General features: G+C 55.0%; 1 protein-coding gene across 6 annotated transcripts; it reads left to right on the top strand.

Annotated features, from left to right (window-relative positions):
* Window positions 1-8,974: 8,974 nt before the first annotated feature.
* Window positions 8,975-15,941, top strand: PHOSPHO1 (phosphoethanolamine/phosphocholine phosphatase 1). Of its 6 annotated transcripts, none has more exons than XM_027094480.1 (4): window positions 8,976-9,250; window positions 10,331-10,429; window positions 12,397-12,506; window positions 14,161-15,941. In XM_027094480.1, the coding sequence occupies exon 4, from the start codon at window positions 14,168-14,170 to the stop codon at window positions 15,026-15,028; it is 861 nt and encodes a 286-aa protein (XP_026950281.1). In that variant the 5' UTR covers window positions 8,976-9,250; window positions 10,331-10,429; window positions 12,397-12,506; window positions 14,161-14,167; the 3' UTR covers window positions 15,029-15,941. The 6 variants fall into 6 exon arrangements, with proteins under 6 accessions (XP_026950283.1, XP_026950281.1, XP_026950282.1 ...); XM_027094481.1 differs by having other exon boundaries at window positions 8,976-9,140; XM_027094483.1 differs by having other exon boundaries at window positions 8,977-9,250; window positions 14,270-15,941.
* The last annotated feature ends 122 nt before the right edge of the window (window positions 15,942-16,063 follow it).

Consider the following 16,063-nt stretch of genomic DNA (forward strand, 5'->3'; position numbering starts at 1 on the left):
TTTTTACAGTTTCTCACACTTCTATGTGAAATATCCACAGAGACATGTTATGGAGTCTCCTCTGGGATGAGCAAGACGTCAGCCCCTCCCTCATCCCAGGCTTTCACTCCCTTCCTGCTCTCGCCCCTTCCAGAAGGTCACACCAGGCTGATTCTCTCCCAACCCCCAGGAGCCACCCTGCCACCGGGCCCCGGCCCCACCTCACAGCTGCCTTGGCCAAGGATGAAGGGCAATCCCCACAGCCCCTGCCAGCGTGTGGTCACCCCACCTCTGCCTGCTGCAGGGCCCAGAGCCCGGACGGGCCTGGCAGGCTACCAGTATTTCCTTGGTAGGATGCCCCAGCGCTCCCTCCGGGTCCCTCTATTCTGGGAGCTGTAATTTAGACGGCCTTCCCCGCCCCAATTGCTATCTGTGGTAGCAGTTACCCTTCCCTCAGGCCCTGCCCACCCCCACTAGGCTGCCTTTTCATAAACAGCTCCTAGGCTGCCCTGTTATCTTAGGCGCCCGTGGCTCTGGGGAGGAGGCCCTGCCAACCTGGAGATACAAATGAGCCCTCAATCCCAGCGGAAGCCAGCCCAAGGCGGGCAAAGGAAGGATGGAACCCTCATCCACCAGAGCCCAATATAGCAGCCCTCAGAACCTGACCCTGCAGTCTGCCAGGGCGGGTGGGGTGCAGAAAAGAGGAGAGCCTGTCATTATGCCCCCAACACCCTGAGGACTGGGTCAGCTTAGGCTGTGGTCTCCCCAGAGGCCCCTGCCTCAGCTCAGCCTGCCCAGCCACAGGGGTGGGGTGGGGGGCATGGGGCGGGGGGGACGTGTGGCAGTCAGTAACAGCAGCAAAAGTGATGTCTCTAAAATGCAGCTGTGACTGTGTCAATCCCTAGCTCCACACCTTCAGCGGCTCCCCATGGCCCTTAGGGATGAGGCTTATAACACCCTCTGCCCTCCGCCCTTTCTACCGCCTCTCTCACTTGAGGACCTTTGCACAAGCAAAGAGTTCTTCTCTTCATCTAGCTCCTACTCCTACTGCAGGTCTTAGCTTAGAAGTCACTTCTCATGGACCCTTCCCCCGACATCACCACACATCACGCTCCTCCCAGGTCCTCCCTTAGACTGGAATGAGTGTCCCTCCCAGGCTCCCCTGAAGCGCCAGGCCCTTGCCTATACGCTTGTCTCTCTCGCTTGCTGCCTTTAAGTGCTCCCAGGGCAGGAACTCTGTCTTGCTCAGATTGTCTCTAACACCTAGCCCAGTCCTGGTATACAGTAGGTGTTCAAGAAAAGTTTGTTGAAAGGCAATTTCCTGGTGGTCCTGTGCTTAGAACTCTGCGCTTCCACTGCAGGGGGCCCGGGTTCAATCCCTGCTCAGGGAACTAGGATCCCACAAGCTGCACAGCAAGGCCAAAAAAAAAAACGCTTGTTGAAAGAACTCATTGATGAATAAAGGGATGGCTCCTCTGCCCTCCAGGATGAGTGGGTCTCTTAGGGGCAGGGGTATTTGCTGCTTTGGGCCCTTCATTTTCCCAGAAAGCTCCATCTTCAGTGTTCTGTCCCTTTGTCCTCTAAGTATAACTTCAGGCTTGCTGCACTGTCTGTCCGTTCTGATCTGGAATATACAGTTGCTATCGTCATGGGCCTGCCATTGCGGAGCCCTGAGGGGCTCTGAGGACGCACTGTAGGACAAGGCAGACATCCCTGTGTTGAGAGGGTGGAAGGCACAGAAAGAGGGAGTCCCCAGGCCATGGGTCACTTACAAGCAACAATTCTGTTACTAGGAGGCAGATGCGGGTTCTTATTTCGGCACTTTTTGCCGTGATACGTCCGTATCACACACTTTGTATTCTGCTTGCTCCAAAGACAGACATTGCAAAGAAGAGCCTACAACTACAGAAATGAAGCTGGAGTTAAATTGTTCTACCTGTTATCCCCCTAAATTATGGGAGGATCTCTGAAATTTGATCTCTGCATCCAAATTGCATTTCCTCCATCGTTTCTCTCATCCTGAAGTTTCACTTGAGTTTCTCCCAGACCGCCTGCCTGGGAGACTGGGAAAATATGGGCACTGCAGCTGTTTCTACCTCCCAAGAGCCTGAGACCCACTCCCAGGAATACAGCCACAGAGCCAAGGTCTAGGGCGCAGGCCTTTTAGGGGTAGAAGAGTGGGGGCTCAGCACACCACCTCCCTGCTCCTGGAGGCTGCCTGATGATGTGGCCAAAGCCAGGCCTGGTTAGGACAATCAATCTAGAGGCAAAATATATTACCAAGTGTGAGCTCTGGTAGGTCCCATGATCCAGACATGCTCCCACCTCAGGGCCTTTGCACTTGCTGTTCCCTCTGCCTGATGCTCTTCCCCTCAGGTTTCTCTAAGGCTCACACCCATGGGTCTTTGTTTAACTGACCCCTTCGCAGTCAGACCTTCCCTGGTCGTCCTATTTAAATGGAACCTCCCTCACTCCCACTCCATTTCCCTGCTTTATTTTTCTCCATAGCACTTACTGCTTATCTAACATATAGGGTTCCTTTTCTCCCTCCCTCCCTCCTTTCCTCCCTCCCTCCCTCCATCCTTTCCTTCCTTCCACTGTCTCCTTTCTACAGAATGTAAGAAATACGTGTACAGATGTATCACTCATTTAGTTCTCTATGGCTGTGTAACAGATGACCCTAAATTTTTAGCAACTTAAAACTAGCATGTATTATCTCCCACAGTTTCTGAGAGCCAGAGGTGAAGTTGCAGTCACCTCAAGGCCTGACCCAGGCTGAGGGTCTGCGTCCACACTGGCTTGTATAGTTGCTGACAGGCCTTAGGTCTGCGCTGGCTGCTGGCTGGAGGCTTCAGTTCCTTGCCTTGTGTGCCTCCCTATAGGACTATCCATGACAGGGTACCTTGCTGCCACGAGAGCAAGTAATCCAAAAAGAGGAAGAGCAAGAGAGTGAGAGAGCCCCAGGAGGGAAGCCACACTCTTATAACCTATATTGGAAGAGATGTCCCTTCGTTTTTGCCCAATGCCACAGGTCACTCAGACTAACCCTGGGTGTGGCCACCGGGAGGTAGGCATCACTGAGGCCATCTTGGAAGCTGGCTACCAATCTCCAACACATCTTCCACACAGAGAAGATGCTCAAGAAACAGTTGTAGAATGAAAGAAGGAAGATAGGAATGATTTCAGCAGAAATCAGTTCTCATGGGGAGCTAATAGCTGTGACCACTGCCCCATCCCTGAAGGATCTGGACCACATTCAGCTTCCCTCCCCCTCCCCCCCCCACCTCTGTCCCTGCGATGCTGTCTTATAATTCACCTCCACCTCTTCCCAGCCATGTGACCTCGGGCAAGCTGCTAAACTCACGGGCCTGTTGTGGGGATGAAAAGAGATGAGGGTGTAAGCGTCATAGTGTCTGACCCACACAGCCCTCAAGAAATGTAGCCATCGTGGGCCGTACTGTGTGTTACTAATACCAGAGGGAAAAACCAAAGTATTTCCCTGGCGTCAGGAGCAGTTTTAGAGCTGCGTGTGGCATGTGTGTGTTTCTATATGTTGACTCCTCCAGAAGTGGCTGAGAGGAGCTGTCCAGGGTCTCAGTGCCGAGGATGGGTCATGTGGGCCAGAGACGGTCACGTGCTAGGGCCTTAGTCACCCAAACAAGCAGGACAGACTGTTGAGCACATGGGCTGCTGTCCATTTACAATAAGTAGCATGTGTTACCCCAGTGGTGCTTAACATTTTTGCAGGAAGGGGAGAGGAGGGCAGGTGGTGTCACGAAACTTTTTGAAAGTTTACATAAAAAATGCACGTTGGTACATAAACACACAAAAATGTATGCACTAAATTCAGGCCATTCCCAGATGGACCACAGATTCAAAATGCTAGCACTGGACTGTGACCTTCTTGAAGGCAATGAGGAGCTTATGTCTCTTGGACAAATTAATGCATGAATGAATAAAAAAAGAACAAAAGAGTCAACTGCCAAAAAGGCCAGAATCTTGGACTCTTTGCTGGTTAGCAGCACGTCACCTCCCCTGGTATAATCACCTCTGGAAAACTAGCTGGTTTCATAAGACCTGGGTTCAAGTTTTGCCTTATCCACTCTACTGACTGTATGACCTTGGACTTGTCACCTAACCTCTCTCAGCCTCATTTTCCTCATCAGGAAAATAATGTGAATTACAGAGAGTGTTTTTTTGGTTTTAAGTTTTTTTTTTTTTTTGGCCATGCAGCGCGGCTTGCGGGATCTTAGTTCCCCAAGCAGGGATCGAACCCGTGCCCCCTTCCGCGGAAACGTGAGCACCAGGGAAGTCCCCAGAGTGTTTTGTAAGCTCCAAAGTCTACTGAAAACATGAGGGACTCTTATTGTTGGTGCACCTGGACCTAGGCAAAAGGAACCCAAAATATGGTTCCTATCAACCTGCCCTCAAGGCCTCCAGCTCCCAGCAGCACAGGCCTGCCTTGGGATAGGAGATTCCTGGGTGGGTCAGCTTGCTCAGAGGAAGGTGTAAAGACATGCTGAGCTGCCAGCACCATCTATTGTTAGCAGATCCACAGTCAGACGGCCAGGTTGCAACACAACTGAGGCTGAGACAGCTTGCTTTGGTCTCATTCCAGGCCTAAGGCCACACCCTATACCAGTAGATGAGGTAGACTCCTGCAATCCTTCAGGCAACAAGTATTTATGGTGCGGCTGGCTGCTCTAGATCAAGGCCTGTGCAGCTGCTGCGGATATCCTGGGAGCAAACGCACTATGGCCCTATCCTCGTGAAGGTGACAGTCTGATGGGAGGCAGACATTAATCCATCACCCAGGACAAGTACAGGGTGCTGTGGAGATGTGGAATGGGAGGTCCCGACATCAAGGTGGGAGGAGGGGTTGCGGGCATAACAAATTTCCTTTTAGAAGTGACTTACAGAGCTGAGCCCTGAACTCAGTGAGAGGCCATGGATGGTGTGGGAAGAGGCTACAGCATGTGCAAAGGGCCTGTGGTAGCACACGTGAAAGTCTGAAATAAGGCTGGTATGTTTAGAGCACACAATACGAGGAGGAGAGGGATGCAAGAAGTAACCATGGACACGAGGCAGGCAGAAACTAAATCACCCTGTTCTCTCTAATGTGACATTTGCAAAAATGAAGAGACTAGAGTGGCGGATTTCAAGCCTCTGAAAGTTGTTTCACAGAAGGAGGGTGCTTAGAAGCCAAATGAGAGGACAGCAGACAGCTCAGTCCGGGTGAGCCCGTTGTATGGAGAAGGGGCCGGGGCTGGAGAAGGCAGGGAGGGAAATGTTACCCGAAAAACCTGGAAAGGGATTTATCCAGCCCTGGTCCCTAAGCCCCAGCACAATGCCTTAGACCCAGAGCACCTAAAACAGATCTTGCAGAACTGCCTGAGCGGGGTCACTCCCAGTGGCCTCTTCCACTAAGCCCACCTGCATCCGTTACCAGATCCCCAAGGGAACCTCTACCTTCTGCAGACAGAGAAGTGCTGACCTGAACATCGGGACTGACCACCACTTGCTACACAGCGTCTTTGGGCAAGGTGCTTTCTTAATGTCCCCAAGCTTCTGCTTTCTTATTTGTAAAATGGAAATACTAAAACCCATCTGCCAGGGTTGATGTGGGGATTACGTTCTTGGCACCCCGTTGGTGCCCAGTGCCTGAATGCAATCGTCCCGGCGGCGATCTGCTCCTCCCTCTGGCCAGCGCCCCTCTCACCACCAGGCAGATTGGAGAGTCAAAGGCCACATTCCTGGCCTCCCGGCCTCCCAGGCCTTACAACCAAAACCTCAGGCAAGAGTTACATCCTCTTTGTGAAGACCAGCTGGAGAGCTCCATGCCTGGCCACCTGAGTCAGGGCTCACCAGGGACTCCTGTCCCTGTCACCTCAGATGGCTCCCATCTCCACAAGCTCTCTGCCAGATGGACTGAGCTGAGTTCTAAGGTGAACCCCATGGGAGGGGAGGAAGTTCTGCAGCCAGAGAGCTGGGCAGAGGCCTCAGCCTGCTGGGGGTGGGGATGGGGTGTGGTAGCAGGTGAGAATTCCCATTCCTTCTGTCCCCATCTCTAGACACATGGCTGAGCATCCAACTTGCTTACTCATTGGCACAATGAGAGCAGAAAGTTTAAAGAGAAATACAGGGCTTCCCTGGTGGCGCAGTGGTTGTGAGTCCGCCTGCCGATGCAGGGGACACGGGTTCGTGCCCCGGTCCGGGAAGATCCCACATGCCGCGGAGCGGCTGGGCCCGTGAGCCACGGCCACTGAGCCTGCGCGTCCATAAAGGTGCTTTGCACGAAGTCCCTGTTGAACTTTGGTATTCCTGTGGCTGGAAGGCGAAATCAGGCAGTAGGAACTCACTACAGGCGGCTACAGGAAGCTCTCTGCCCACCCCTCCTTCAGCCCCAGGGGTGAATTTGGAAACAAGGTTAAAAGGGCTAATTGCATCAAAGGGATTAGAATCTAGTGCCTCCTGAGAGCATGTGACCCTGGACAAGTCATTTGATCTCAATTTCCCTGTTGTAAAATGGGAATAAATCCGAAGTGACTGTTGGTGTGAAGATTTAACAGGGAACACAAGTGGAGCACTAACGTTGAGGAGACTAATGTTGAGGTGAACACAGCAGGGGACTTGTTTCATCCAACAACAAATATCTAAGGCCTACTATGTGCCAGGGTCTATATGCTAGGGACTAGGGGGACACTAATAAATAAGACAGGCATGGTCTCTGCCCTCACGTTGCCTACTGGAGAAGCAGCGAGGCAGACACTGAATGAGAGGGTGTGGCGTGATGATTAAGGTAGCCAGGTTGGAAGCCCAGCTCTACCATTCACCAGCTGAGTGACCCTAGTCTAGCTCAACTCTTTGTGCCTTGATTTCCCAACAGTAAAACGAGCCATGCACCCACTTCATAGGGTGGTGAGGATTTCATGAACTGACATATGGAAAAATATTTATGTTACCGAAAAACTAGGTTCGCCCCTCGGTGGGTGCCAAAAGACACAACCAAACCAAAGAGCAGGAGAAGGAAGAATTTATTATTTAAAGCACACTTTCACTGCTGTGGCCCGCGTTCAACCCCTGGTCAGGGGACTAAGATCCTGCAAGCCAGGCGGTACGGCAAAAATAAAACAAAACAAAACAAAAAGTCAATAAGGAGAACACCAGGCATCTTTCCCAAAGGAGATTCAGCATAGAACTGGGGCAAAGGTCAACAAAGTTCAAGCTTTACTTGATCGAAGTCAGGAGGGTCAACATCTTCATTCCATCCTCCACCTGGGCAGGGGCCTTAGTTCCTACAGAACTCAAAGATATGTATCAGATTGTCATGCAGATCCCTTGAGGAGGATCCAGGACTCTGTTTTATAGCTGAGCTATTGGTTCTTGACGGCTTTTCCTTTTTTCCTGCATTCCCTCACTTTCCTTAAACTCATGAATTACTGAGACCTGTTAACAATAAGCCCGTGGCCTGGATCAGATCACAACATGGCTTAGGTCAAAAACGGCCTCTCTCACGTCAAGAAAGCCACGGCTGATCGCTTTCTCCAGGGACCCCCTACATTTACAGCACCTACTAGGCGCTCTGTTAGCACACACGTGATCAGTATAATAAAAGGAAGTGCAGGATGTGTAACAGGGCAAGAGATGATGTCCAGGCTGAACTTGCTCAGCAAATGGGGTGGGTGTGGTCCTGAGAAGGAAAGGGCCCCCTGCAGGGGAGCAGGAGGAAAGGGTGAGGCGTGAAGACTGGGCTGTGAGATGAAGTGGAGCAGCAAACCAGTTGAAGGAGCTGGGGCACTGGGAGTTACTGGCAAGGGTTTTAAGGGTCAGGTTTGCAGATTTAAAGCCTTGCTTCCCCTTTGTATATATGGAAACATGGCACACGTTTGTCCTATTCATCAATGTACCCCTAGCCCCTGGCACAGAGATTAGGGTACTCCCCGGCTGACCCTCGCTCCCTCTCTGGTTTCCAGTCCCACTGGCCTCCAGATCACTCAGGGCCTTTGCATTTGCGCCCTCTCTTCTCCCGGAAGAGAGTGGAGCCAGGGAGACTAGCCCCAGGCCTGGGGCTGCCCACCTTCTCCCCACCCACACAGCCCCTTTGTGACCCCCATGAGTTAGGTGTGCCTGGGTTTGAACTCAGTTTTTCCTGCTGTCAACATTCAACCATAAGTGCTGCGATCTAGTACGATACCCGGTTCATAGTATGTTCTCAGTAAATAAGTTTCTTTCCTCTCTAAACATAATCTTCTCTCCTCCTCACCACCAGGGTGGGAGGGCATAAGGGTGGGGCGGGTGTGGCTAGGAAAGGACTCAGCGAGCGAGGAGAAAGTGGTTTTTTTATTTACCTCACTACTTGCAAAGGGGCAGAGAGTTTGGTCCCCAACTTAGTGTTTACAGGGTAGGGGAGTGGGAAAGTCGGCAACCCCCTGTGACCTGTAACGGGAGCAAGGGTCCCAAGGAGCGGGGCGCAGTGACTCCGCCTGGAGGGCAGAGGGCACCTAGCTATGCGCACGTGGAAGAGGAATTGCTTTTCCTCGGCGGGGTCAACCGATCCCTGCTCTTGAGCTTAGGAGAGCAGAACGGAATAAGGGCTGGAGATGGGGGTGCATTTCTGCAAATCTCCGGGATCAGAGCTCTGGAGGCGGCGGTGGAGAAAGTCCACAGCCCGGGCACCTCCAGGTGTGTGCTCGGGACTTACGTAGAGGCCCGCAGCCGCTCTAATGAGGGTGCCCCCCACCCACGCCCCTCTGAAGGGACGCGTTCCACCTCCACTCTCCTACCCTTCCCCGCAGCTCCCAATCCCACCTTCGCTGGCGCTCCGGGAGCCTCCGGGGCAGCCGGGAGGCGTGGCCTGCGGAGGCCCGCCCCCTTAATGTTCTCCGGCGCCACTGTGATTGGACAGCCGCTTGTGACGTGCGGGGACTGCGGTGGGCCCGGGTGCTGCGGCAGCCGCAGCGCCAACAGCGGCTTGGGCTCCGGCTCAGGCTCCCGGGTATTTAAAGGGGACGCGGCGGCGGCCCGGGGTGGGGATGGGGGGCAAGTGGAGAGAGCGGTCCAGATGCACATCATCCACGGCCCCTCGGGAGTGGAGGGACTCGTGAGAGCCGGAGCCCAAGAAATCCGGGGGCGGATAAGACACCGCGTCCCCTTCAATTCCCGTAAGCACCCCTTGCTCCATCCTGCGCCCAAATACCTCAGCTAGCCCCTCTCCCCACTCTTTACACTCCAAACTCAGCCGGGACAGACGTCTGCAGCCACCGCTCCCCACGTAAGTCCTGGGTTTCCCGAGGTGGGGAGTGCTGGGGTCCCAGTGTGGGGTGGCGGCTGCGCTGAGTCTGAGAGCGCTCTTTCACGCTCGTGTCATTGGGGGAGTCTCCGGGTCGGAGGAATGAGTCCCCCTTCTCCTACCCCAAGAACGGGCTGTCCGGGTTTAGGTCCGTCCCCGACTCGGACAAGGCTTAGGAATCCGTGCTCCCTTGCTCCCTGCCACCCACGAGTCCCCTCGACTCCCGAGCTGCCCGCCCGCCGCCCCTCACTGGAGCGAAGCACCCGCCAGCTGGGGGTGTGCCAGAGTGCCTGCTTTCCAGCCACCTCTAAAAATATCTCTCCCCCCACTCCACCGTCAGCTGCCACCTCCTTGCCCATTGAGGATCCCCTCCGAGCTTGTCCACCCAGGCAGGGCGAGACCAGAGGTGACTCAGGGTCTCAGCTTCCTCACTGGCACGAGAGCTCCAGGACTTCAACCCAGCTAGTCAGGACTGCAAGCTCACAACCCAGGGGGGCAATAGGGAAAGTTCTGGCTGCAGTTTTCCCAAGAGGCAGTAGAGACCCCTGAGTTCTAATCTTGATTCTGATGCTGTGTGACCCAGGATGTTAGCTTGACCTCTCTGGGCCTTTCCTATTCACTGCTGGTGGTGGTGAGCAAGGAATAGACCATGACGAAGTTGGGAGTGCTGTCTGCGGGAGGGAGAGAATTCCAGCCTAGTGGTGGAATCTGGTTTCTAGTGGTTGATACTAAGAGGATGCGTTACTATAGTATCTCTGGGGTCCTTGCCCCCACCACATCCTTATCTTGCACGTTTCTCGTAGAAAACCGTTAAAGCTGCTAAAACTCCATCCATCCATTAAGAGGGGCCTTTCAAACTTAGGGCCTATTCTTGTTTCCCTCCCTTATCCCCAGGTGTCCTCGCACCCTATTCCCATAGATGTAATGTAGCAGCACTTGTGTAAAAAGGTGAACGGGGTGGGTGGGGAGGGGGGAGGGGGAAGGAGAGAAGCAGTGCTTTTAGGTAGGACTAGAACGTGGACTCCCTGCCAGCCTGATGAAACCCTTCTCTCTCTACTCTAGCCTGCAGGAGAAGCTCAGAGGTCCTGTTCCCCTTTCCTCTGAGGGACCCTTTTTGGTGACCACAAAAGGTTTTGATCACTCAGGACAAAGCTAGCAGAGGTGAGTACCTTTTTGAATGTCACAGGAGGCAGATCCAAGCGGGGCCTGGGGTCCCTCTGACTACTCTGGGGTAGGGGTGGGTATCACAGCATGGCCTTCTCAGTTTCGAGGGGAGAAACCCAGGATGCCTGGCTTTCTGCTGTGGGGACTAAAACAAGGGCAACTCACCAAATAAATGTTTAACTGATTTCCCTAAATACTAGTATTAGATTAAAAAAATGTAACTATTTCTTTTGCTATGAGAAGTTTTGAACATGATTAAAACCCAGTAGACTATTCCACCAAATTTAAAAAAGAAAAGAAAAGAAAAAGCACCAAGGGCAGTGAAAGTTGGCTTCTGGGTGGCTCCTGGAGACCCTTTTTTAGCTTTGTATCTGCCCGGCGCATGTCTGTCCATGTTTGCTTTTACAAGGGGAGTGGCATCCCTTGACCTTTTCTCTTTGGATTTGCCTGGCCCCTGGGGAACATGTGATATCAGCCAGGATTCTGGAAGGCTGAAACTCCCTCTAGATGGGGCCTGGGGACAGCCCTCCCACCTCTAACCCCCTAAACGTGCCCTTCCTTCACCTCACATGCCTCCCTCCCCTTCTCTCCCATTTTCTTTTTCTTTCTTTTTTTTTTTTTGCGGTACACGGGCCTCTCACTGTTGTGGCCTCTCCTGTTGCGGAGCACAGGCTCCGGACGCGCAGGCTCCGCGGCCATGGCTCACGGGCCTAGCCGCTCTGTGGCATGTGGGATCTTCCCAGACCGGGACACGAATCCGTGTCCCCTGCATAAGCAGGCGGACTCTCAACCACTGCGCCACCCGGGAAGCCCTCTCCCATCTTCTTGAACTGTGTCTCTTCAATTCCTAGATTACAAGTTCTTAGGGAAAAGGCTGAAACCCACATCCCATCCCTAGCAAAAGGGTTTAACGCATGTGTGGTCAGGGAGTGGGGAGGGATGGGGTACCTCAAGATGGACAGCGAGAGAGCCCCTCCCTCCTGGGATATCCCAGTCTCTGTCTTGAGGGCTACAGCTTCTCCATGCTGTCCTGGGATGCTCTGGGGAGAGTCAACTTGACAAAGTCAGAGGGGTACCCAGTGTCACCCACTCTCACCACCAGAGGGAAGCAGCCAGCCAGACCTTTGCTCCTTTGCTCCTTAGCCCGTCTAGTCTCCTGGCTCACAGTAGCTTTCCAGACCTGTCCCAGCTGCATCTAGTCTCTCATTTAACCCCAGGATGGAGGGGAGGCACTGAAGTTGTGGGTTTGTAGCTACACTGGTGAAGCCCCCCACGAAGCCAAACCCTGTCCCCAAAGTTACATAGCAAAGTCCGGCAGAAATTTCAACCCGACTCCTGCTGACTGCCAGCCTCTAGAAGCACCAGGGAGGAAGACAGTCCCAGATCACCTGTGGTGCCCAGGGGTCCCGGCATTCCAGCTGTGGTGCAGTGAGCCTGGTCATCTGCCCCTTCCCCTTTGAGGGCAGAGGGCAGGCAAGGCTGTGGCCAGGTTTTCATGAACCAGGCTCTGTGCCATGGAACCATCATAGCCTTGGGCAAGTTATTTAATCTCTGAGCCCTTCTCATCTGCTGAATTCATGGGATTGTGATGAGCAGGGAGAGAATGTGAGCGAAGATGATTTGTAAACTATGATGTGCCGTGTACACAAGAATGGGGCAATGACCATACAGAGAAAAAAGCACTGGTCTCAGACTCTGAGATCTGGTTTTGAGATCTCTGCCACATACAGTGGGTGATGTCTGCACAAGTTGGTTAAACCTTCTAGGTCTCCAATAATATCATCTGTAACCTTTCCAGCATCGTAGGGGATTGTTAAGAGGGTGCCCAGCAAGGGCTTTGTGGTCCTTGGCCTATCTGAGGGGCTGTTTTTACTGGGTGGTTCCTGGGGCTCAGGAGAGGGGTTAGGACAAGGAAACAAAGCCACCTGACTGGGACCCTCAAACGGACCTTGTGTGGTTGTTAGGAGCTCTGGACGACAGCTGGAGGCCAACAGTCCCTACAGGTGGTGCCCAGGGTGATGTACTGACCATGAGCGGGTGTTTTCCAGTTGCTGGCCTCCGATGCCTATCTAGGGTAAGTGGGTCCCTCCAGGGGTCTCTTAGGATGAGGCCTCAGCTCCCATGTTCCCACCATGGGGAGGGAGGAGCCCTATCCAGCCCCTTTTAAGCCTGCCCTCACCTCTACTGCGCCTCCACTAATCCCTGGAAGCTTCCATCCCAGGGGTGGGGCCCTGATGCTTTACATCCTCCACTCCAGGGATCGTGGGCCACTGAAACTCATAGATAGATGTTGGTGAGACCAGAGAGTGACTCTAGGGATGGAAGTCAAAGGGACAATTCTCTTAGGGAGGCAGATAGCAGGTTCAAATCCCAGTTTGGAAATCAGGAGCTTGGCCTTCTGTTTACAGGATGTACCAGGCCATAAACATCACAGGAATATTGGAAAGGGAGTTAGGAAGAAACCAGAAAGAGGAGTGGCTCTGTCTCAACTAACTGGGGTGGGGGGTTGAGAGGCAGAAAGGCAGCATGGTGGATATTCTGAAGCTGTACGTAATCTGCTCGCTGCCCCTCTGTCACATAAAGCTGCTGGCAGGCAGAGAGGCAGGGCCAGGCTGCAGAGGGCTTCTGCTCTCCATTTGCTTGCCTTTGCGCCCTCACACTTGCCCTGTTGCCTCCCATCCTCTCCCTTGTGTTTCCCACCCGCCCCCCACAACATGGTTAACCCAGGGTCTTGACTTCCTGTTCCTTCCCCCCCATGGCCCCGGCATGACTTCCTCCTCTAGCCCTCTTCTTCCCCACTCCTGCCTCATCCCCCCCGCCACCCATGTCCCCACTACCTGCTGCCTCCTCTGCCTTTTCAGCCACTGCTGCTCTCTTTCCTCTCCCTTACCTGTCTCCCAGGTATGTCGTGGCCTGGTGTGGGAGGCTCCGACTTCCCCAAGCCCCACTGCTTCTCCTGCTGCCCGCTTGCTTCGGACTCTCGCAGAAACCCCACCTGCTGACGAGTTCCTCCCAGGGGATTGGCAAGTGATTAGTGATGAGCTGTCAGCACAGGGCCCTAAAACTCCCCCGAGAAGTTGTGTCCCATCTTCGGACCCCTGCCCAGTGCCACTGGCTGGAGGCAGCTCACAGAGAGCCTGCCTGGATTTGGGATAGTCAATCCACCTACCTGGCTCTTCCAAGAGCTAAAATCCAATTCTCTGGCCAGTGCAGAAGCCCAGGCCCCTACCTCTCCAGGCCTGGCACTGATCGCCCACATGCTTTGGGTGGTGCTAGCAAGTCTTCCCTGGCTCCTCCTGTCCACCAGCCCCACAAGCCGTCGGCTGTGCATGGCCAAAAAGGGGAACGAGGAGGCTGCTGCATTTGGGTGAACGGGTGGTTTTCCTTAACTATGTTAGGGAAGAGGGAGTAGAGAGTCCCCCCCACCCTCCCTGTATCCAATGGACAGCTGGGGGCACTGGAAGTCTCCAGAATAGTCCAGAAACCTCCCCAAAGGAGCGCCCCCTTGGAAGCCACTCTGCCACTCTTTTAAGCTGACCCTCGTTAAGCCCCCATAGCCCCGGATGAGAGTAGAAGAAGCAGGTGCCAAAGAAGCCCTTCTGGGTTCACGAGGAGGATGGTCCCCTGAGGATAAACCCCAGCGCAGTTAACCGAGAGGTGCAAGGGGGTGGACGGGGAAGGCTGGGGGTGAGGACGGCGTTGCTTAACCAGCCTTGGGTCCTCCTCAGGTCTTGGATGTGCCAGCGCCTCTGGCGGAGGCCCGCTAACCAGCCTCTCCCTGGCCGGCTCCCGCCGCGCCCCCTCTCGCTTGCTCCCTCCTCTCTCCCCTGCTCCCAGGACGGCGGGATGGCTGCGCAGGGCGCACCGCGCTTCCTCCTGACCTTCGACTTTGACGAGACTATCGTGGATGAAAACAGCGATGACTCCATCGTGCGCGCCGCGCCGGGCCAGCGGCTGCCTGAGAGCCTGCGTGCCACCTACCGCGAGGGCTTCTACAACGAGTACATGCAGCGCGTCTTCCAGTACCTGGGCGAGCAGGGCGTGCGGCCCCGGGACCTGCGCGCCATCTACGAGGCCATCCCCCTGTCGCCCGGCATGGGCGAGCTGCTGCAGTTTGTGGCCAAGCAGGGCGCCTGCTTTGAGGTTATTCTTATCTCAGACGCCAACACCTTTGGCGTGGAGAGTGCGCTGCGCGCCGCCGGCCACCACGGCCTGTTCCGCCGCATCTTCAGCAACCCGTCGGGGCCCGACGCTCGGGGGCTGCTGGCGCTGCGGCCCTTCCACGCGCACAGCTGCGCTCGCTGCCCCGCCAACATGTGCAAGCACAAGGTGCTCAGCGACTACCTGCGCGAGCGGGCCCACGACGGCGTGCACTTCGAGCGCCTGTTCTACGTGGGCGACGGCGCCAACGACTTCTGCCCCATGGGGGTGCTGGCAGGAGGCGACGTGGCCTTCCCGCGCCGGGGCTACCCCATGCACCGCCTTATCCAGGAGGCGCAGAAGGCCGAGCCCAGCTCCTTCTGCGCCAGGGTGGTGCCCTGGGAAACCGCCACCGAAGTGCGCCTCCATCTGCAACAGGTGCTGAAGACGTGCTGAGGACGGGGCCTGCAGGGGGCACCCGGGCGGGGAGGGGGTGAGGGGGTGGGGGTCGGGAAAGACACACCTAGCTTTATTACCCCCTTTCCCTTTCGCTTTGTTATGATCCTCCGGGAATTTCCGGAATCCTAGGTTCGTCCATTTGGGGACTGAAAGAGGGAGTTCGGAGCTGTCCCCGTCTATGCAGTTAACCCAGCTCTGCTGCCTCCCCCAGTTCCACTGCAAGCAAATTCCGGAGTCTGCCGCACCCGGGTGGTGCGCATACCTGAGCAGGCAGCAGCGTTTCCAAAAACCTGGTCCTCCCAGCTGGGAGGAAGGGGTTCCCTGGCGGGGTAGAACATCTCCCGCTGCGTTGGTTTAGTTAAACCAACTAAACCTTTAACTAAAGGCTTAGTTAAACCTTGGGCTGCATGACCTCCCACCCCCAGTCTTCTGTCAAGGGGACCCAGGCCCTGCACTCTCCACCACCCCTCCCCCGCACCGGACTCCCCGCGGAGAGGAGTGGCGCTCTCTGCCGAAGGTCCCAGGCCTAGATCTTGTTTTACCTACTGTGACCCTACACTGTACTCCTGGCATCCCTTCCCCCCCCCAACCCTGTCAGCATCCCCACAGGAAAAAAAGCCAGAGGGCACAGACACCTCCTTGTGGTCGAATGAGGTAGCACACTGTCCGGGGCTCGGGTCTGGCCAGCCAGGGACCTCACAGACCCCGAAGATATCTCCTCGCACCCCAGCCTCGTCTATGCAGCAAGAAACCAGGGACTTAACCAAAGTTGCCCCGCCGACTGGGCCCTCTGCGTCCCCCTTCTCCCGTATGGAACAGAAAGCCGTGATGTTTTAAAGCAGAGCCAGCGGAAACCCAAGGCCCTCCTCCCTCTTTTGGTGTTTCAGAGCTATAAAGGAGGTGAAGGGGCTTCCCTCGTGGTGCAGTGGTTGAGAGTCCGCCTGCCGATGCAGGGAACGTGGGTTCGTGCCCCGGTCCGGGAAGATCCCCCATGCCGCGGAGCGGCTGGGCCCGTGAGCCATGGCTGCTGAG

The sequence above is a fragment of the Aethalodelphis obliquidens genome, unplaced genomic scaffold (assembly GCF_003676395.1).
Source record: "Aethalodelphis obliquidens isolate GAN/ISIS:26980383/991018 unplaced genomic scaffold, ASM367639v1 scaffold89, whole genome shotgun sequence".
Classification (NCBI taxonomy): Eukaryota; Metazoa; Chordata; class Mammalia; order Artiodactyla; family Delphinidae; genus Aethalodelphis; species Aethalodelphis obliquidens.